The 22,761-nt window shown below is 37.6% G+C and overlaps 1 protein-coding gene across 5 annotated transcripts in view; it reads right to left on the bottom strand.

Moving 5' to 3' along the window:
- Positions 1-22,761, bottom strand: part of ULK4 (unc-51 like kinase 4) — a 454,563-nt gene that overhangs the window by 405,491 nt on the left and 26,311 nt on the right. For all 5 annotated transcript variants that reach the window (XM_090050395.1, XM_090050394.1, XM_090050397.1 and 2 more), the window contains 9 exons: positions 21,888-21,983; positions 17,423-17,544; positions 17,199-17,268; positions 13,037-13,136; positions 10,825-10,929; positions 9,672-9,732; positions 5,268-5,449; positions 4,517-4,563; positions 3,134-3,212 (listed from right to left, as the gene is read on the bottom strand). In XM_090050395.1, the coding sequence (XP_089906521.1) occupies positions 3,134-3,212; positions 4,517-4,563; positions 5,268-5,449; positions 9,672-9,732; positions 10,825-10,929; positions 13,037-13,136; positions 17,199-17,268; positions 17,423-17,544; positions 21,888-21,983 (862 nt within the window). The remainder of the gene's footprint in view (positions 1-3,133; positions 3,213-4,516; positions 4,564-5,267; positions 5,450-9,671; positions 9,733-10,824; positions 10,930-13,036; positions 13,137-17,198; positions 17,269-17,422; positions 17,545-21,887; positions 21,984-22,761) is intronic.

Genomic DNA, 22,761 nt, shown 5'->3' with positions numbered 1-22,761 from the left:
TAATCTCAATTGAAAGTAAAAAAACACAAGAAAAAAAACTTGAAAAACTTTAAAAGCTTAGAAAAGTAACATGAAAAGAAGCGGGAAGATGGATAGATGCTCTGGACTGGCAAATGACAACTCCTTGAAAGGGCTCATAAACTAGAACAAAATTGGGCTGTACAACCACAAGAACTGTATACCTTTACTGTGACTGGACAAATCCACATAAACATATCTTCAACTGCAATCAATAAAATATGTAAGAAACCAATTTACTTGTTTTGTTACAATCACTAAAGTGGGCTAAAGTAATGAGAAGTGCAATGACAGTGGTGAAACTCAAGTATAAGAACATTCATTAACTGCAAATATGAATATTTCTCAAATATTAGACTGTAAAGGTAGTGAAGACCTCAGTGTAACATAGTGTTTCCTGAGGAATTTGCCTAGTCCATTTCAATTTAAGATTCAAATTGAACAAGAATGTACATTTTGCTTATAGTTTATTTTTGTATTTGAGTGACATCTAGTGGATATTTGTACAACAAGCTGCTCTTTCCAGGTGTAAATGCTAAACTTTGCAAACTTTTATCAGAAGAGTGGGTACTGAATTTCTCACACAACAGGCAGCAAAAGGGTTTCCTGATTTTTCTATTATATCAATGTACATAAGCTTATTCATGTGAACTATACCACAGATGGTAGCTCTCTAGCCATAGAACATATGTAGCAGGACACAACACTAAAAAAATATTCATCATACCATCCTACACCTGGGCATAAGTCTAGTCCTAAAGCCTCTGTCCATTCAGACCATGATCTTCCTCATGTTCAAAACCAGTGAAAAAACTTCATAGACTATTTTTTTCCTAAGACTGTCAAAGAATCCTAATTAGGATCACTGGTACTAAGGTTTTGTGACTTACCTACCGGGAACTGACCTGAAACCTGTCATGTCATATTAGCTGCTGTTTAAGCCCCATAAGGTCTTGTGGCTGGAGACAGCACTGTTTCTGACAACTCCGTATGCAGGTTGGTATGTCAGGGCAGTGGCCACAGAGACCAAACTGGAGCATGCACTAGATTACAAGATGCACTTGAAGACCTAATACAAATTTGAAGAGCTTTTTAATATATTCAAAGAAACAAAACAAATCTCTCAAAATTATGCCTCCTACTTTAAATAGTGCCATACAAGCCATGTGAGTTTTGCTGTGGCATAACTGAAGTGTTATTAAACATACATTCAGCTCAAAGTGTCTGAACTAAACCAATTACATAATTAACAAAAAAAATTGTAAGATTCGTGGAATGTATATTTTCTAATGCAGCGATCAGCAAACTTTTAAGGCTGTGGCCTGGATTGACACAGTTTGGGTCAGAGGCAGACAGATCAGTGGGTGCTAGGATCCAGCCACCACTACCACTAATCCTCAGTGGTATGGGGAGAGTGACTACTGCTGAAACCTCCCAGCCACTGAATCCCACTTAAGCTCTACCTCTGCAAGCCGGATCTGGCCCACGAACCATAAGTTGTCAACCCCTACTCTAAAGTCATATATATATTGAATATATTTCCAGGTCTTATATTGTCCCATGTAAGTCAGTTCATGCTACAGTTTGGGCTCTGTGGCCACTGTCCTGACATACCAACTTGCATACTGATGTGCAGTGCTGTCTCCAATCAGAAAAAAATACAGGGTTTAAACAGCTGCTGGTATATTTGATACCTCTTTCCATATAGATACTGAATCACTGATGACAACTCATTGCATATATGTAGTAGGTTTACTGGGAAAATAAGGGCTTACATCAGTATTCATCTCCAGCTTGTATCTATAACATCGCTCAAAAGATACTTTCTATTGTTTCTTAATGATATTTTTTCAAAGTAAGCTTTCCCTAAAAATTATTTTATTTCCAGTCTTTTACAAAAAAAGTCTAGTCCAAACATTGTGGTGCCCTAGGAGACCGAGAGAGAGAGAGTGTTACATTTTTACAGATTACTTTCAGGGTGCCAACAAGCAGCAGCAGATTCCAATCTTTGTGGGCTAATATGCACATAGCAATATTTGATGTCAGAAGGCAAGACAGCTATGAACCTTTATAGACTAACTAAATATGTGATGCAATGAACCTGGGTTCACAACTTTTATGCTCTCTCATATATATTTTATTTAATACGTCTCTATAAAGGTGCCTATCTACCCTGCCTTCTAACTGACTTCAGACTAACCTAGCTGACTACCTCTCTCTGCTCACGAATGTTTTGATGGCCACATGTGCTTAGAGAATACCATCACCCAATGTAAATGTTTCACAGCCAGATACCACAAAGTGCAAAGTTCCAGGTATAATTACCATAAGGAAAAGGAAAAAAAAAAGAAATGTACGTGCTTAAATAACTCACGAATGTTTTGATGGCCACATGTGCTTAGAGAATACCATCACCCAATGTAAATGTTTCACAGCCAGATACCACAAAGTGCAAAGTTCCAGGTATAAGTACCATAAGGAAAAGGAAAAAAAAAAGAAATGTACATGCTTAAATAATCTTTGGAGTCAAACTAGCTAACCACCAGCATGTAATAATTTTTAAATGGTTGACAACAGTTTAAATAGTGTGGAATAAAAATATTTTTGTCCTCTATAGGAAATGATTTCCCTTTCAGTGTAAAACATTCTGGGACTGGTAGTAGTGAAGTGCAACTTAGTCACATTCCTAGCTTTATCCAAGCTTAGCTGTGAGATGTATATTACTAAAAAAATAAGAGTAACACGTATCTCAGAAAATAACTGCGTATGAAGAAACCTAACTTTGTTTACATTTTACAAAACGTCAATAAAATAGACTCATATAGCCTAATGAAAAACAAAATGCAAAGTACAGCATGTAAAACTGAGTTTGTGAAAAAAACAAGCTGAAAATATCATTGCTCTGACAAAGTTTACTTAAAATCAGTACAACTATTTTTGTGCATATAGTATCACAGATATGTAGTTTTAGATAACAGAATGTTGTAAGTCCATTTTCACACATGGAGAAAAAATAAAGCAAAGTTTAATAAAAAGGTATGAAAATTTTTGAGTTTTCTAATAAAAACATCAATATTCTTAACTCTGGCAACTTAAATAAGGAAAAGAAAGTTACCTCCAAAACAGGTACATTTTCTTTTAGTTCAGTTGTATGCGATGCCAGTAAGCCAATCACTCTGGCTACTTTAGTACGTCTATGAATTAAACACATTTGTTACTGAAATGAAAAACATACTACATTTAAAACATAAGAAAAACATTGTTATTGTGACTAGTTATTTATAATGGTATATTATACACAGATAATTAAGTACAGGCATTTTTCAAGCACAATTTTACAAATTAAGTAATTGCAAAAGCCCAGTTTGTTCTTAGATACTACACATTGGGCACATCTACATGTCACCATACGGAAGTACACCTTTTGGAAGTACTAAAGCATGGTGTAGTATATGGGTGGTTACTGCACCATCTGCATGATACACAAGTGAATTTCACTGCTTAATTGCCATACCGACACGCTATCACCTGGGAGTGCACCACCCCGGTGACATAGCTGGCAATCACATGGCTACTTCACCATAGCACAATGTACAGCAATGTAGGGCAACATGTAGGCCATCCTTTTGCCCTCTACAACAGCATGTTACTTCAGCAATTCTAACTGAATTATGATATAAGCAATTAGTGGTCTATAAAAAGGCATAGACTTTCCTTTGTTTACTATAAAGTGGATTTAGAAATAATACTCATGCTAATCTCATTTGTTGTTCATATTCATCAACATAATTTAAAATACAAAAGATCACCATGGGTCATTTTACACTTTTCATCTTAGTTGTCAAAACAGATTTCATTCCCAGAAAAACATGAATGGGAGCAAATTAAAATATTAGACGCATCATTTTAAAGGACATTTAAAAACTTACTTTAAATGCTGTAAAGGATTAAAAAACCTTAATACAAAATAACCAGTAGAGGGCATTATTACATCATAATACTTCTGACTATTAAAGCAAAGTAAGTTTCTATCATTATGAACATTATGAAGGGGTTGGATTAAATCAAAGCTAAATCAAAGTTTAGATGATATTTCCAATTATTTATTTCCTCTACTTCTAAATTACATATGTTAAGTAAAAAAAAGAGACCTATTCATGATCACAAATTCATTTTAACAGTGCACGCATTTGTAAAAAATGGACTGTGGTTATGCAATTCGCGTCTTTTGTCAACACTGCAGTAGATTTAATCAGTCAACTCCTGGATTATATTTTTTTATTTATAGTATAAGTAAAATCCTCAACGGCCATTTAAAATTGGTAGTGGCTAGAACATATCAGATCTTGCTATGTTTATGATGCTGAAAATAAACAATTCATTACACATGTCATCAGAAAAGGCTGGCAGTACATAAAATTAAAGGACATCATCTAACATATTCAATGATGATCAGTATTTCAACAAATCCATTTGAAATGAGTTACTTGTTACTTACATATCCCAATTGGCAGCTGCCCTCATCTGCTGAAGTAATACTGGAAACTACAATTAAAAACATACGATCCATTGTGAACCGAACTCCCTGATGCTATATGAGAATCAAGATAATGGTAGACAGTATTCAGAGTTTTATATTAAATATTAAAAAAACCCTGAGTTTATTTTGCAAATATAAAACAAGGGTAGGCAGTGAAAGCAAAAATGTTAACTGAATATTGAATAAATCTATGTATTCTATGATCTAATAGGGGCGTCCGTCTCCCAACTGCATGTTCTTATTTTGTCAAACCTTTGGCTGGACCATATTCTGCCTTTGGTGTTACCACTATAAACCTGGTTTCATCAGCTGAGGGAAATTTAACTTGGCTGTACTTTCCATACTTTGGCCTATTTTGATTCCCCCAAATTCTACCATCTTTAACATTTCATGGTCTTACTAAGCTTGGGAACATTTCACAATTAACTCTTTATTAATATAGCAAATGATTATAAACATATTTATCTAGTCCAAAAGATGCAATGCCCCCCAGCTCCTCCTCAAAATTTTTATTTGGCATGAAATTTAGTAGCATAAAATATAATAGGCATAATTCATTATTTTGTCCTTAATTCATTGTATTGTATTCGTCATTATATCAACAGTTTCTTAAAATAGAAATAAAAGGGAAGCATTGCTAACGACAGCTGAGTTGTTGCAATGGCTGACATGTGAACCATGCTGACTCTCCCAGAACTCTATTACTTACCAGCTGTGAGCAGATTAGTCTAGTTGCCACTTCTTTGTGGCCAGCTACAGTGCACAGATAGCAAAGCAAATTCAGTTTAGCTCGTGGTGTCCCAGTATTCTTTTCAGTGCAGTCGATCAATGAACAAATTTGTTGCAAAAAGTCATTCCAATCCGTTTCTTTCAGAGATGATAGCTTCTCAGCTGTTTAAAAAAATTGAGCAGCTGTTTAAAAAATCAGAACTTGTAATCTTTGATTTCATTTTACGTACTAAATGTGTCAACATTAATCAAAGCAGTTTCAAATCTTCTGGACGCAATCACAATTTTAATGTTTAAAACAGGAAGGGACCAAGACACAACCAAAGTTTGGTAGCAGGGGAGCAGTAGCTGTGTTAATTGCTGCAGCTCCCAGAGCTGTGGCAGTTAATACTGTCACCATTCATGGTTCTGTCAAATTTTCAGACTTATAAGGAGACCCACAGGGCAGATAAGGCAGCCCCATGTGCCAGGTCTGGCCACGTATGCCACATTTTGCTTGAAGACTGGCTCCATGCCGCTCTTTCGGCTCACAGGGCCCAATGAACTGGGCACCACTAGTTTAAAATATTAAGAAAGTGATATTTAGAACACAGCTCCTAAACTACAAGTTACTCTTCAATTTAACACTTGGGCTCTACACAGAGCATGGAACTATAGGTTATTTATTTATCTATTTATTTATTTTTACTATCTACCCTTTAAGGACCCAGATCTGAAAATATTAGTCCATGAATCTCTCTCACAAAGAATCTGCTGAACATTTGTTTGGGGACAAAAGCAATGATAAAACTCCGTCAGCAAAATCACTGTCCAACAAATTTTACAGAATAAAGAAAAGAATCTTACATTATTCTTTACTCACACCTCCTGTCTACACACCCAAGAAGCAAAAAATTACTAGGCACAAACACTATCTGATTTCTAAAAAGGAAAATATTTTCAGCTAAAGTACACAGCCCTTCCTCAAAACGTAATAAAGCCTAACAATACCTCCAAAAATAAACCAAATGGAAGTGATGCAAAGAAGATATGGTATGCTCCCAACAACAATTAGCCTTTTGTTCTAATAAAATTACAACTTCAGCAACCATTAAAAAACAACTTGATGCTGGGCATTAGAAACATTTCATAATTGAAGGTGGCATTAGCAGGACTGGGATGGGTGACAGATTCACAGAAGTTTAGGGCTGGAAGTGACTTCGTGAGATCATCAGGTCCAGCCCCCTTGCTCTGGACCGAAAAGACGGCTGGGGTCAAATAACCCCAGCAGGGTGCGTGTGCAGTCTCCTTTTGAAGATCTCCACGGTAGGAGGGTGCCTGCATCACCACAGCCGGGAGTCTATTCCAGAGTCTGGTCACACGAACCGTAAAGAAGCTTTTCCTTATATCCAGTCTGAAACCTCCTTCTAGTTCATGACCATTGCTCCTGGTTTTCCCCTGGGGCACTTTGGTGAATAGCTGTTCACCTACCCTCTGATGCTGTTCCCTGATATATTTGTAAGCTGGCACCAAATCCCCCTGAAGTTCTCTCTTTCCTAAGCTGAACAGTCCCATATCTGCCTCTTCCTCGTATGGCTTGTTCTTCAGGCCTTCATAATCATATGAGCGGCCCTTCTCTGGACTCTCTCAAGCTTCTCCACATCCTTCTTGAAATGTGGTGCCCAGAACAGGATGCAGTACTCCAGCTGCAGCCTCACCAATGCCAAGTAGAGCAGGAGAATAACTTCCTTAGGTTAGCTTGAGATGCCTCGGTTGACACATGCCAGCGTATCTTTTGCTCTGCTAACTGTAGCATCACCCTGGTGGCTCATATTCATTTTATGGTCAATTATGACCTGCAGGACCCTTTCAGACGTGTTTCTAGGTAGCATGGCACCACTGAGCCTGTAAGTTTGCTGTGGATTTTTCTTCCCCAGATGAAGCACTTTACACTTTTCAGTGCTGAACAGCATCTGGTTCTGGTCTGCTCACCTAACTAATCTGTCCAGGTCTGCCTAGATCACCAGCCTACCCTGAGGTGTGGCCGCACTTCCCCACAGCTTACTGTCATTGGCCAGCTTTGCCAGTGTGCTTTGCAGCCCCATGTCCAGATCATTGATGAAGATGTTGAAAAGCACCGGTCCAAGTACTGAACCCTGAGGGACCCCACTAGCTACCTTCCGCCAGGTAAACACAGATCTGTCTATTAGTACTGTCTGGGTCTGACCCCACAGCCAGTTTCCCACCCATCTGACTGTTGAATTGTAGAGCCCATAGACCTCTAGTTTTACCTTGCAAGCCTCATGGGACACCAAGTCAAAGGCCTTCCTAAAGTCCAAGTAGATGACATTGACCTCATCTCCCTTATCCAGGTAGGAGTAACCTGGTTGTAGAAGGAGATGAGGTTAGTCAGACATGACCTACCCGCAACAAAACCATGCTGGCTGTTGTTCAGAATTTCCTATTATCCTATCGCATATGGACTCCTTGAGAAATTTTCTCTCTTCCTCTTCTTGAAAAAGGGCACAACATTGACCTCTCCTGAGTGCCACAAATTCTCAAAGAGGTTCACCAGCGGTCCTGCGATGGCTTTGACTAGTTATGACACCTCTGATTACAGAAACTATTTTCACTTGCTTACACATTTATCAAACTTTAACCATTTTGACTAAACTTCTCCATATCAGTTGTCTGCCTTAGGTTGAATATTTTTCAGAAAATGTCAATTGCAGGGGTTCAAGCATTTCCAAGAACAACAATAAAGAAAATTATGTGATTTTATCTATGTTGAATTCTAGTAATCTTATTTGAAAAAAGCTGGAGCATTCCATTCTTTGGAGCAGACATGCAAAGGGATATGACGTTAGGGATATACACTATGCCATCCCCATGAAATTTACCGTATGCAATCCACTTTATAAGCCTTTGAAAAATCTGCTTCTGTACACTCAAGAGAGACTTTCCAATGTTAAGGTGCTAAGAAATCCCTCAAATTCTGCTCTTATTAAGAATGCTCAAGCCTCTTAAAGCTCCTAGTGCTGATCAGAAAGCACATATGACGTCCTCAGAAAATGCTCAAGCATTCTCTATCCTTTCACAACATCTACATATTACAAAGACTGGGTAATCATGTACCTCTAAATTCAAATTTTCCCTATAATTACTGTTCTAAACAAGGGTGGGGCTGAGCATCTTTCTCTTTCTCCTGTATTTTCAGTGACATCCTAGCTGGCACCCAAGCAGTGTAAAAAGCTCTCCTATTTGAATATAGATGAGAATAGAAGTAAACTGGGATAACAATGTTGGTAAAACTGGAAGTGAAGAAGAGATCTTGAATGGAAGACAGAGCTTGAGACAGGGAGCTGATGAGGAAAGCAGGTCGAGAAGGAAGCAAGATAAGACAAAGTGATGTAAAGAGAATAAAAACTACTGGCCAGACAAAAAATTGTAACAAAGAACTAAGTGGTAAAGACTGGGAAGGCGCAGAAAGAAACCTGAACTGGGATGAGGAATTCATAAGGGAAACTGGAGACCAAGGTGAGTTTGAAAACAGGCTGGATGAGGAGCAAAAAGGAGGAGAAACAAGGACTGGAAAAAATGAATACAACTGTGTAAATTAAGACTGTATCATAATGATTATACATATGAAGGCAGAACTAGAGTTGTACATGTAATGTTAATTTTGGGATTTCCTAACTTTTGAGTTCCTTGACTTGGCAATTTTAATAAGTTTTGTTCATCATTTATAATTTAATTTGCACATTCAGAAAACTGTGATTTAATCAAAGCAATAACACCTGCTTATTGTAAATTTCTGTAAATAAAAACATTCAATTTTACAGATTACTATAAAGAGTTTCACTTTTTTCCCCAGATCCAAGTTTGATGTGCAGGGGGAAAAAAAATAGAAAAGTTGTAAGTGATGCAAGTGATCAGCTTCTTCTCCACTTCTGTTGTGTGCTAGAAAATGCTGCAACTTTGCGAAATACATGTAAGCATAGAGATTCCACTTTCCTGAGCATATTTTAAATAATGTCAGCTTTCCATAATTTTAAGGTAAGAAATGGATTTATGTGGTACTATTTTGGTTAATACGTTTAAACAATAACAGCTCCTAATCACTTTCTTGTGGACTGCACTGCAATTCATGAAGATCATTCATTGTCCTTGCAATTATTGTAGATATTATGTGAAACTTGATCTTAGGTTTATTTCAACAATTTAGCATTGTTTATAACAAAATTACAATGTAATACAAGAAACATGAATCACCAGCTATGAAACTTAAAGATATGAATCAAAAGGAGACTGCAGCTCTTCAAATGGAAAATAACAAAGAGGAAAAGAATTATTACGTTTACATCTGTAGCACTTATACTTTTAAACAACTTTAGCAGGATTGTACCTGAATATGCTGGTATATGTAGTGTTTTCTGATCAAATCTAACTGGTGCTTGTTTCATTATCTGGAAAAAAAGGTTGTTTGATATAACTATTAGTTTTTAAAAGAACTGCTGAAAGTCTGAGTAGATAAACTTGATATTATGAATCATGAGATTATTTCATGCACCCAATAAAAACATTCTTGCCATTACTAAGGCGATGTCAACTTTATCACATAAATTTATTCCAAGCTATTACTTACGATTTAACGTATCAGTCTGGCAGTAATTAAGTAACCAATTTCAGCATTGAGCTGATTTTAATGAACAGAAATAGAGCACCCATAATTTGTTTTACATTTTTACTTCACTTCCATAAGAAAAAAATGCCTTTTCTTTTTAAAATGATCTATTGTAGGGTAATAAATAGACGTGGTTAAAGACCAATTAATAAAGAGTTTCTATTATATAGTACGTACATTGAAAGCATTACCACATTGTTAAAAAAAAAAGGAAATTTCATATTAGCATAGTAATGCATCCAGTGCTAAATGCATATTTTCATGAGAGATCAATATGCAATGAAGGTTTATGGTTGAGTTGGACAATTACTTATACATTCAGTTATGCATTTGAGTGTGATTTATAGTAACGGGATGTCAATACAGTGTAGCTGGAGTTTAGAGGGCAGTATGTGACACAAGAACAGTGTGGATTGGAATATTTTCTCCTAAAAATCATCAGATGCATGAGTATAGCTAGTTAAGAGAAAGTATGTTGCTGATTTAAGTTGGAACTTCTCTAAGGCAGATATGTAATGTTATTGCAGGTTCCCCATTTTTGTCATGGAATAACTTGCATTGCTTTTTGTAATATCTGGCTTGTTACATAAAAGTCATGCAAAACTCACATTTATCCTGCAACAAATAAAACATTGAATGGGGCCTCAGATAAATACTTGATCTAAAATTAAATCAAATTCTCTAAACTTGTATCATCACAGTGTGAAAAAAACTCCAGAAAATTCAAGAAGGCTTGCTAAATGACTGGGTGTATTTGTGTATAATGAAAATTATAAAGGTAAGGAAGAGTTTCACTGTGTGAAAAGTTGCTGTGCATAAACAGCCCAGCCCTGCAAGCCCTTAATCTATTATTTACTATTTTATTGTATTGTACCTTTGGATTGTCAAGAATGGGGGTTACAATAAGGTCAAACTCAGTGTAGATAAGCTCTTTTAGCCTGAACTCCATATCCTGCTGACTTGAACATATATGTTCAGCCTAGAAAAAGAAAAATGTACATAAGTAGACAGATTTATAACAAAGAAAACTTTTCTTCTGCAACATTGTGTTTCACCATTACCAAACCGCACTGTATAGATCAGTGGTGCTCAATCTCATGCCAGCCCATGGGACTTACAATAGGTCCAGAAATTTGGTGCTGAGGGAGTGGTGGCATCATTAAATTTCTACTCCCCTCCTGCCATATTTCTAGACCTCTGTGGAGTCTTTTGGGCTGGATGACATGTCCTTATGCATTAGATCATTCAAACACATGGTCGGGCCAGTGTGTTGTGTCACTCCATGACTGGATCCCAGAACACAGGTCACTCCACAGCCAGACTGCCTCCCTGGACCAATGCCACATGCTGGATCCATTCTCTGGGACCAGATAGGTTCAGCATCATTGGTATAGATAAGAGAAATACTCTTAGTTCTGTATATTTTATGTATTTACCTGAATCAAGATGACTTTAAATTTAAGATGACCCCCTAATAATTAGATTCTCTATGTGGAAAATGTATCAATTTGTTTAGAATATACAGAACCTAATTATCAGGAGGCTGTCTTAATTTTTTCCCCCACCACCGTTTCTTGCAGACATCTGCCAATCCCCACTTCCCCACAACACTGTATTTGAATCTAAGACAAGGGGCCTTCTCCCCCCCATGCCAAACAAGGAACATAACTGTATTTCCTCAGATCTAAGACAAGGTTTATATAGTGCCTAGATTTCTTAACCTATAGTAAACAAAGACAGCTCAGTAAAGGGCAGGAGAACAAAAAGTAGCATCATCACCTTTTTATAGATTGGAAACTGAGGCAGAAGAAAATTAAACAGCTTGCCTGAGTCCTAAAAGTCTGAAGAATAGGGATCTTAATATTCAACATTCCTGCCATCCTTATCACTACATATTTCTATTAGCAGATTCCTCTCAATTGTACAGATAATGCTTTTTTTCTTAAGCCTCATGTAGAAAGAATAGGTATTTATATACAACTAAGAGTTTATGCCATTTTTGACATAACTTTCATTCCTGAGAGGAAATATTCTATATGGACAACATCCAACACTTGAAAGAGCATTTCAAAGTTTATCTAGAAATATAAGAGAAAGGTATGTGCACAAACATTCATGCCCAATTTGCAAAGGAATCAATTTTGCACAAGATTATTTAATGTGATTAAATTTACATATTATGGATTAGTCTCACTGAAAATTCAAAACACACATGTCTTTGCAAGAGCAGGGCCCAAGATATTAAAAACATTTTCTTAATAGTAAAGACATCTTGGAATTAATATCTACAGTTATTTATGTAATTATATTAATAATCTCATTGCCTCTAACATTTAAAATGCAATTATTTTATTTCATGGATTCTATGTTATTTATTAGACTGCATTTGGAACATTTAAAGTATGTGAGACAATTAATCTTTCTTTAGCGTACAATTAGTTATAATAAAGGTGATTTAAAAAAACTATCAGGTATGTTTTATGAACTATAATTATATTAACATATTTCTTTTAAGTGGCAATATCAATAAATAAAAAAATCATTTATTTCACATATGGACCTTTGTTTACAAATACACACACACACACACACACACACACACACTTCCACAAAAAACCCTGTAGCTTAAAAACTACCACAGTAATGAGTATTTTTAAAAACACTATAGTATGAAATCCCTAGTCTTTAAAGACTATAGAAACGATAAAATCAGATAAAGTACAGTGTTTTGATCACTGAAGTTTATATTTTCTAAAAAGGATATGCTTATACATGTGAACTAACATTAAATATTGCAGTAACAACCTTAAATATGACCCTAACATATTTCTTCTATAATGCAGTTTCTTAGTAAGGTATTAAATCAGTATTGCATATTATACAAAGCCATTATTGAAAGCTAAATAATTATGTAAGTATACACCATTTTATATACTTTACTTGGTACAGAAGTTGTAAAGTAAAAACAAAAAAAGTGTATCAGTACTATTTCATGTTTAATACTGATGCATAAATCTTTGAGGAATTCAGGCTACAACCTTAAATCTAAAAACACTACCAACAGGCTATAATATTTTTCTGCTCACCTTTGTGGCCTGTAAATCTCTCTGAGGGGAATTCTTAGTAGGAGTAAGAAGAACGCTGTTGGTTTCTACAGCAATGCTGGTTCTAGGGGTAGGACGGGAGCTAAAATAAAGCCAAAAAAGAGAGAGAGAAAGAAAGAGAGAGAGAGAGAGTCCTGAATAGGTTTCATATTCTATAAACCATACTCTAGTTGTTGAAACTTTCACACATTTCCCATTTTTCTGAAAAGCTGTAAGGCTGTCAGGCACAAAAATTGTTCCATCTACCAAAAATGTACTTACTGTTTTTAAAATACCCCTGAATAGGGTAAACATGGCAAAATCCCATCTCCTCAATCTTTAAGTCATCAAATATCTCAAGAGAATTAAAGTCACTGGAAATGCTTCTCGGCCTTTTGAAGGCTCAGATCGAGCGAAAACATTTATTCTTCTGTTCTCACTACCAGCTCTGTGAAAGCTGGGAAAGTATTAAAAAATTACAAAAGATTCTCATGCCTTCCCCCCACCCCCACACACTCCCATTTCCAAGGCCGTTTGTTCATAAAAACTTTAAAAGCAAGACAATGAAAGGAATCAGCATGGAGAGACTAGTGTGCAACACATCTGTGATCACAAAAACATTTGTGATCACTATTAAAATCATTTAAATACTTTTACTTGAGATTTTAAAACTGTACACAGGAAACTCAGATGTTACATTATCAATTTTAATCGTATTCCACATTTGTAATTTTAGTCATTTTATTTATAGTTTGTGTCCACAAAGAAACATGACTTCTTCAGATGGAAACTGGAATTCAATTTTAAAATGCACAAAAAGAAGCATGTCAGTATTATTAGTTAAATATCTGTACATTAATGCGCCGTACAAAAAAAAGAAAGGAGCTTAACTAGCTATTTCCTTTCATAATCTATTATGCAAAGGAAGTATTGTCTAAAGATGATAAACAGAATCAATTATTTGTGATTATCATGTCAAGTTCAAAATTTAGGAATTGGTAAATCCCATCCTTCACACCTTGTCTTTATTCATAAGTGACAGAAAGAAGATGCATGCTTTTCCACTTTCTCAGCTCCCAGTTTGACTCTGAATGAGCTAATCACTGAACTAAACTACCAGAAAAGATACAAAAGGAAGAAAATTTTCTCTCTGCCTTGCAAAAAACCTTATTATAGTCAAACACTGGTTTAGCATAGTGTTTTTCAACCCGTGGTACGTGTACCCCAGCGCTATGCGAGACATGGGCAGGGTATGTGGGTAATGCATTTTGGCCTTTGCTTTCTCAGGCCAGAAATTCCAACCGCCACCCCTCCCACTGTGTCCAGTGCACCGGGGCTTTCACTCCCCAGCGTCAGTGTGCCAGGTAATAGGGAGGGAGGCCCCGTGCAGGCTGCTTTGCTCCACGCCACAGTAAAAAAAAGTGGGGCTCAGCTCACAGTGATGGTATTACCCACATACCCCCTGCCTGCGTCTCGCATACCGCCAGGGGTACACGTACCATGGTGGGACTCCGGTTTCACTTTTGCTGTGTCAGTCGGCATGGGGTATGTAAGGTATCAAAGGTTGAGAACCACTGGTTTAGCACATCCACAAACCCTTTGTTTCCATATATTCGACTTGTGACTCCCTTCAAATGCAATGGTTTGACTTCCTTCAAAAGTCTGGCAGTCAAAATGTCTGAATTAAAGATTAAAATAGCATCATTCTTCTTCAAGTTAAACTTAGTTTAGCACATTACAATTTTATTTTATTTTTTTATAAAGAGGGTTTTCAGTGTTCTTTTTTAGTAAATCTTATTTTTTTCAAAAATCACTGGCTGAACTACTCTTACGGCTGATGGGCTATTCGTCTTGTGTGTTTGGATCATAACACATGAGCCCTTTATTTGGGCTCATCTTCTGCAAGAGCAGTACATGACTAGTATTTTTAATTAGCATTTACCTTCTCCATTCAGACAAAAACTGAGCCTATAACTAAAATTAATCACTTCATTTTTTTTTCCTTACAAACTACTGGGGTACATGGCACAAATAATACATAGCAATTGATATCCTCTATAGGACTTGCTTAACAAATTTGCAGATGACAGTAAACTGGGCAGAGTTGCAGACACTAGAGGGCAGGGCTAGGATCCAGAATGACCTGGAAAACTGGAGAAATGGTCCAAATCAATCAGATGAAATTCAGCAAGGATAGCTGCAAAATCCTTGTGGAACACCTGCATCACAAATACAGACTGGGGAATGATTGGCTAAACTGCAGTACTACAGATAATCTAGTGAGGATTACGTTAGACCATCAATTGATTATGGGGAAACACTGTGCTCTTATTACAAAAACAAAACAAGTCAAAAACTAGGTTAGAGATTAGGAAAAACTTTATGGCTGGGGACAGACATTACACGTAAACCTGTGTATCAGTGATCAGACACTGGATTAAACCTGTAACAGAACAGACATTCAGGGCATATAAACCAGTTTGAAAATGGCTGAAACTGGTTTGAGATAAACCTGGTTGAATATAGTATCAGACTTAACTGATTTGGGTCAAACTGGTTTATGCAATATCTGTCCCAGACTCCTTCCCGGTTTCACTTAAACCAGAGTCCCCCAGCATCCCAGATGCTTTGCAGCCCTGGGCAGGGGTCTCTGCTCCAGAGCAAAACTGGCCCCACCCCTCTGCCTGGTTTCCCTCTGCTTCCCCCTCCCCCCTTCCTGCACAAGCAGAGATTCCCCACCTCCCTTCTCCCACAGCACGGACCAGACCATAGGCAGCATGTGGTAAGGCAGACAGGACAAAGGCAGATAGGCCAGTAACTGTTTATGGCTTTTTGGAGCTAATCAACAGGTCAGCTGGTAATGTCCCTCTGTTCTTTCCTTGGGAAAAGTTGTTTAAATTAATGAGAGAGGCTTTTGTTTTCTTGATGGGGTGCTAAATGCTCTGTTAACAACACCCTACTGGCTCCCTCCCTGGTCAGGAGGAGCAGGGGGAAGGAGGAGGAGGGACACTCCTCCTTAATCAGAGTGTCGGTCCAGGGCGTGGCCATGCCCCCCTCAGCTCAGCACTGAAAAATAGAAGGGAGGGCTTTTCTAGCACCCCCCAGCTTCTAGCCTGAGCTACTGCAGGCACGTGACTGCATTTCTTCAGTTCAGAGGGAATGTTTTCATGGTTAGAAACCGGTTCAGCCTAGCCAGGTTAGACTAACCTGCAAAGACTGAATCAATTCAGGCTCAGGTTTTTTGAATGTCTGTCACAGACTATGACTATGAAAGCCGTTAAGCATTGGAATAGGCTACCCAGAGAAGTTGTAGAATCTCCATCCCTAGAACTATTCAAGAGCAGATTAGTTAAACAGTTTAGTCAGGGATGCTGCTGCCTTCTAACCCTATTTTTTTACCTGTGAACTGCAGTAAAAAACTGTTAGACTATCTGAAACAAAATGTTTCAAACATACTGTCCTATTAGGATGTCATTAAGGACTGTTTAAATAGTAAAGAGCACTGCGGCTGCTTACAGACGTTAACAAAAAAAATGGCACTTTAAACTTGGCATGCTCCCAATCCGCGCCCAGTGCATGTCCAGAAGGCAGAGCATGTTAGTTGGACCCAGCTTGCCCAATGTCTGGTCTGTATAGCTCAGGCGTTTAGTGGGGCTTTTTTGGTATTTTTATCTAAGAGCTGATTGAATCAGCTCTTAGATGAAAATGCCAAAAAGCCCTGTTGAAGCACCTGACCTATACAGACGCTGAAGAACCAGGTCAAACTACTGTGCTGCTGCTTCTGGTAAAGTGTGGTTTTTTCTTTTGTGTTTTTTTTTTTTTAAATGTCTGTAAGCAGGCTGTGCATATGTAAAGTAAGAACAATTTCAAAGTTCTAAACAATGGATAAACCTACAATAATGTTTCTCTAATCTGGTTTAGGAAAACAGCGAAGATTAGCCCTCTCTGTGAAAAACATTACTAAAAACATTATTTAAATTTCTACATCTCTCAAAGTTGAAGGAGACGACTTTATACTATTTAAACTATGTACTTATATGCCACCTTTCCCTATGAACTTGTGGGACAAATACTTCATTCCAGCCATGTATTATATCTTAATATAGTAACAAAATATCTGAGCATATAGAAAGTAAAAATTATAGACTGCTTTTGTTGTTCATACCTGAGAAGAAACATAGATTCACTTGATTCACCATCAAGTGCACTTTTAGGCTGCAATTCATCTGGATTTTCTGTTGAAAAGAACACACAGGACTTGCATTCATTAACAAATAAGAGGAATAAAACACATCTTGCTGGGAACAAGTGGCTGATAAGATTTATGGGATTTGTTCATCCCAAATTAATTCGTTACTGAATTTCATTATTAGCTATGTATAATATTACCTAGCTTGAAAGATCTGTTAGGGTGTTTATTATCTGCTCCTGAGGATGACAGATTATCTGATTTTGTATTGGTATCTAAAGGCTCCTTGGTATTTCTGGATACAAATGCCTCTGAATTTTCACTGCCAGTTAACAAGAGAAGAGAGATACAAATTACTGAATGCATTTTAAAAGTCAATATAATTTCAATTATTATTTATTCTTTGTATTACTGAAACCTTTATCATGAACCAGGACTACACTGTACTAGCTTCTGTACAAACAGTGTTTGCATCAGTGTTAGCAATGGTAGTACACAGTGTTCTACCAAGTAACTGGTAGAAAATCTCAGTACTAAAACTCCTGAATCTTAACACCCATTAATTATGAGGAATCAATGCCAGTGGCGCTAAATATATTAGAGATGAAACTAGAGAGGCTAATTTTATATCACCATAACAAATGATTTATTAAATTATTTCAAACTACAGAAAGACCATACATCTGATGACAAGGAGTTTTAGAAAACCTGTGCAACTTTACACCGGGTTACAAAAAGCAGTAGTCAAAACAAATGTGTGTTTAACAGTGACGTCTATAAACTAAACTAAGACAGATGAAAGCTACTTGATTACCTTTTGCACATGGAGGTTAATAAATTAAAAGGTTGGCATACCCTTTTAGATGCAACTGTACTTTGCTATTAAAAATATGCTTCTCTAGGGTTCACATTCTGAGAACTTGACCCACAAGCTTAGCTTCCTTATACTCAAGAACCATACAGAATGTGAGAGAGTTTACTGGCTGTGAATCCCATTGAGTCAAGAAGCTCAGAAATGTAGGTGGTCAAGCACTTGTATCACTTCAATAGTACTAGCAATAGTAGTAGTGCTAATAAAAGCCACCACCATTCTAATCATGTTATATACCCGTGCACACAGCAAATCTAAACAACACAGTAGTTAAAACCCCAGTAAGCCATTCTAGATAACTTAACAGAATATGTGAAAAAATAACATAAAGGCTTAGACTGTAGCATGTTCTGTAAAGGAATCTCATAAATCTCTTGTACTGTCTTATATCATCTCTAAGAGGTTAGATATTAGTCCACTTTGTACCAGGAAGCAAACAGCTAATAATTTCTAAATTTGGAAAGGAAACGGTATAGACTCCAAGATGGTTAGATCTCTTATTTACTTAAAATTCAGCAGATCTTTGACAGGTGATGTAAAATACCCAGATATTTTATAAAGAAAACCACTATATTTATGAGCAACACAAGCACCACCCACATTTATCACAGACTTTCTTGTCTTAATTATGTCCCTAAATGTATATTCTGGTTTCTTGCTTGACTGGCAATATGAAATCCTGCAGCACTTAAGCCATAAGCAGGGAGAGAGTTAAAGAGAACAATGGAGGAATATAAAATAAATATTGTAGAGACCCATCATTCTAAAAGACTACCATTTCACTGTTTTGGAACGAAAAAGATCTTCCAAACCTATAAAACAAGGTATATAAAAGAACAACCATAATAAAATATTCAAAGTAAGAAATTATAAAATAAGTCAAACAGAAGTAATTATGGAGAAGCCCAACCCTTTTATTGCACTTTTGAGAGATCCTATTTTCAGAAATGTCTCACATGCAACACAGTGTAAACAATTTTTGTTTATAATGTTTTGTATTATAGTTTTGTCTACATGCTTTTATGTTTTTATAGTTTTTATGTTTATGTTTTATATTCTAGTTCCTGACCTATGCTTACATTCACCTAGTTATAAAACTTAACTGTATAAAAGCAAGATGCTGAACTGCTAAGCTTCATGATACTATAAGACTAATTCATGAAAAGCACTAAAGGATTATTTTTATCAACAGATGTGTTGATAAAAATAACTCATCTCTCTAAAACAGAGATAATATTGACCCACATTTAAAAGGTTTTGAGAAATCTGAAAAGGGCATTACATAAGTGCATATTACAGTGCATCATTATTATACAAACAAGAAGAAAAGTAAGAGCAATCAGTTTAGCAAGAAATTTCAGTTCGTTATAGTTAGGAGAAAAGCAAGTTTATTTCAGCACCAACATATACTGTGCAAATGTCTTCTAAATTAAGCTGAGAATGAAGTTCCAAATTCAGCTCCCCATACATACGCAACGAATCTCCAGTGAAGTCAATAAAACTATTAATTTGTGGGAAATGAGTGAGATTTCTCATCATATGGCAAGTAAATGAGGGCACAACTTCACAATGACAAAAATAATGTAATTCTAAAGATGTGGAAGATATACATCAAGTGACATGAAATAGCTCAAGTAAATTATTGTTCTAGAAATACTAAAAAATGAAGTTTAAAATTTCTTATATCCCAAGAAAAATACAAGTGACTACCAGAAAAAACAAGCAGCAAGGCGTTTATGTGATACAATCACTCCACTATAAGGTATACTGTAGTTGGGAGAGCCGTTGAACAAGCCTTTAGGCATTAGGTGCTCTTCTCTGAAGAGGGTCTAAGAAATATACACACAGGCTGAACTAAACAGCAGAGACAAGACTCCATGTAAAGGCAAACAGTCTGCTTGGAGGGAAGAACAAGGGCAGAGGTCTCATAGATTCATAGTTGGTAGGGTTGGAAAGAACCCAAGTACATCATCAAATCCGACCCCCTGCCATGGGTGGGAAAGGATGTTGGGGTCAAATGACCCCGGCTAGGTGATTATCCAGTCTCCTTTTGAAGACCCCCAGGGTAGAAGTGAGTACCACTTCCCTTGGAAGTTGGTTCCAGATCCTAGCTGCCCTGACTGTGAAGAGTTCCTCCTGATAACTGGCATGAATCTACTCTCAGTCAACTTATGGCTGTTATTCCTTGTTACTCCCGGTAGTGCTCGGGGGACAAAGCAGGGACTCTTCCATTGCCTGCTGGTCCCCCGTGGCCTGTTTGTAGATGGCTACCAGATCCCCCCCTCAGCCTCCTCTTGTGGAGGCTGAACAGGTTCAGGTTCTGTAGCCTCTGCTCATAGGGCCTGCCTTGCTGCCACCTGATCAAGCAAGTGGCCCTCCTCTGGACCCTCTCAATGCTGTCCGCATCCCTCCTGAAGTGCGGCACCCAGAACTGGGCACAGTACTCCAATTGCGGCCTGACCAGTGTCGCATACAGGGGGAGGATCACCTCCTTGGACCTGCTCGTGATGCATCTATGGATGCATAACAAGGTGCAGTTAGCCTTCCTGACCACGTCCCCACGCGGTTGGCCCCTATTCATCTAGGAATCAATAATGACTCCACGATCCTTTTCTGCCTCTGTTCTGACTAGAAGGGAGTTAACTTAAAAATACTCAGCCTGTAGGTATGCTGCTGGTTCTTCCTCCCTAGATGCAGTACCTTGCAATTGTCCGTATTGAAATGCATCCTGTTCTCATCCACCCACCTCTGTAACCTGTCCAGATCTAATTGTAGCCTGTCCCTCTCCTCCAGCATGCCACTTCTACCCACATCTTAGTGTCATCCCCAAATTTGAACAAGGTGATTTTTACCCCCTCATCCAAGTCGCTGATGAAGATGTTGAACAGTGCAGGCCTGAGGACTGAGCCCTGGGGGACCCCACTGCCCACATCCCTCCAGGCTGAAAACAACCTGTCCAGCACCACTCTCTAAGTGTGGCCTACCAGCCAATTTGCAACCCATCAGACTGTGTAGGCATTGATGCCACAGTCACCTAATTTCTTAATGAGAATGGGGTGAGAGACAGCGTCAAAGGCCTACCTAAAGTCCAGAAAAACTACATCCACCGTGACACCTATGTCCAAGGATTTTGTGACCTGACGGGACCTGCCTCGAATGAACCCTAAACATGATCACCCCTGCTGGTCCCTCACAGATGTGCTCCTGGATAATTTTCTCAAGAAGCTTCCCCAGGACCGAGGTAAGACTAACAGGCCTATAGTATCCTGGGTCCTCCTTCCTCCCTTTTTTGAAAATGGGGACCACACTGGCCCTTTTCCAGTCCTCTGGCACCTCACCAGAGCACCACAAGTGCTCATAAAAGCTGTGCCAGGGGTCCCACAATGACCTCAACTAATTCCCTCAGCGCTCTGGGGTGGAGATTGTCAGGACCTGCTGATTTGAACACATCTAGTCCCACAAGAAGTTCCCAGACCAGGTCCTCTCCATCCCTCCAAGCAGACTGTTTGTCTTTACATGGAGTCTTTTCTCTGCTACTTAACTCAACCTGTGTCTACCTGTTTCTTAGGCCTGAGGAAGGGCACCTGATGCCTAAAGGGTTGTCCAACATCTCTCCCAACTATACAATTACTCCACTATACGGTATTACAGAAATTTTTCACTCTTGTACATTTCCTGAACTATCATGGCTACAAACACTCCAACCCTACCACCAGAAAAGTGTACAAAAGTAGAAGAAAAAACAGACATGTACACTTTATTTAAGAATGTTATGTTTCCTAAGCACACTGTACCTTGAGGTTGTATCCAGACTGTTTGCAGATTCACCTCCATAACTGCTGAAAGCATCTTTCCAGAATGAATGCTTTAATAGGTTTGTCCAGTTCAATCTTTAAATATAATAGAAAAGAGAGTCTGAAACAGTACTATAATTCCCAGTAACAGGTGAGTCTTACATAGTTACATACAGTACATATACAATTTTAAAATAAAAGCCCAGTAATGTTAACATTTTGACTGCTCACTTCATCTAGCCTGAAAATAAGTTAAAAATAGACTGAACTTAAAATTAACATCATTCTAAAATGGGTATCGATTTGATTACCCATAAGACAGTCTTTGTTTGGTATCATTACCAAACTATATGTAAGCAAAGCTCAAATCACAAATTTTTGTAAGTGAATAATTTTGATTCAGTACATGCAAAACAAACAGCTATATCATTTTCCAGACTATACCTGCAAAATAAAAATTCACTATTTTAAGAATATGTTTTCAGAGGAGTGTAGGCCAGAAGACAGGCTAGAAAAAGTTTCTTTGTGGAGGGCCTACATTCTGTGAAGGGCAGCAGAGTGCATCAGAGAAATTGGGATCTGTTTAAGAACATCCTGAGATGAATGGAATCGATACAAGCTACAATATTAGATAAAAGCACACATGATGGTATAACCAAGCCTGAAACAATTACATGCATAGGAAATGCTGTACTTGAATAAGTTCATTAATCAGTAGATTGTGAAGTTGCATGGCACCAAGCAGGATTGATCATAAGAAAAAGTATGAAGAACAATACAACACAAAATAGGTATAAGAAAAACAAAGGGTAATTATAAAGATCATTAATCAGCAAGTAGTAATAAATAATGATGCATGCAAAGATATAAGCAT

This window comes from Crocodylus siamensis, chromosome 5, assembly GCF_052110815.1.
Source record: "Crocodylus siamensis isolate JL-2025a chromosome 5, ASM5211081v1, whole genome shotgun sequence".
Classification (NCBI taxonomy): Eukaryota; Metazoa; Chordata; order Crocodylia; family Crocodylidae; genus Crocodylus; species Crocodylus siamensis.
The sequence above is the reverse complement of the archived record's forward strand: the minus strand, read 5'-3'. Positions and strand labels throughout refer to the sequence as shown.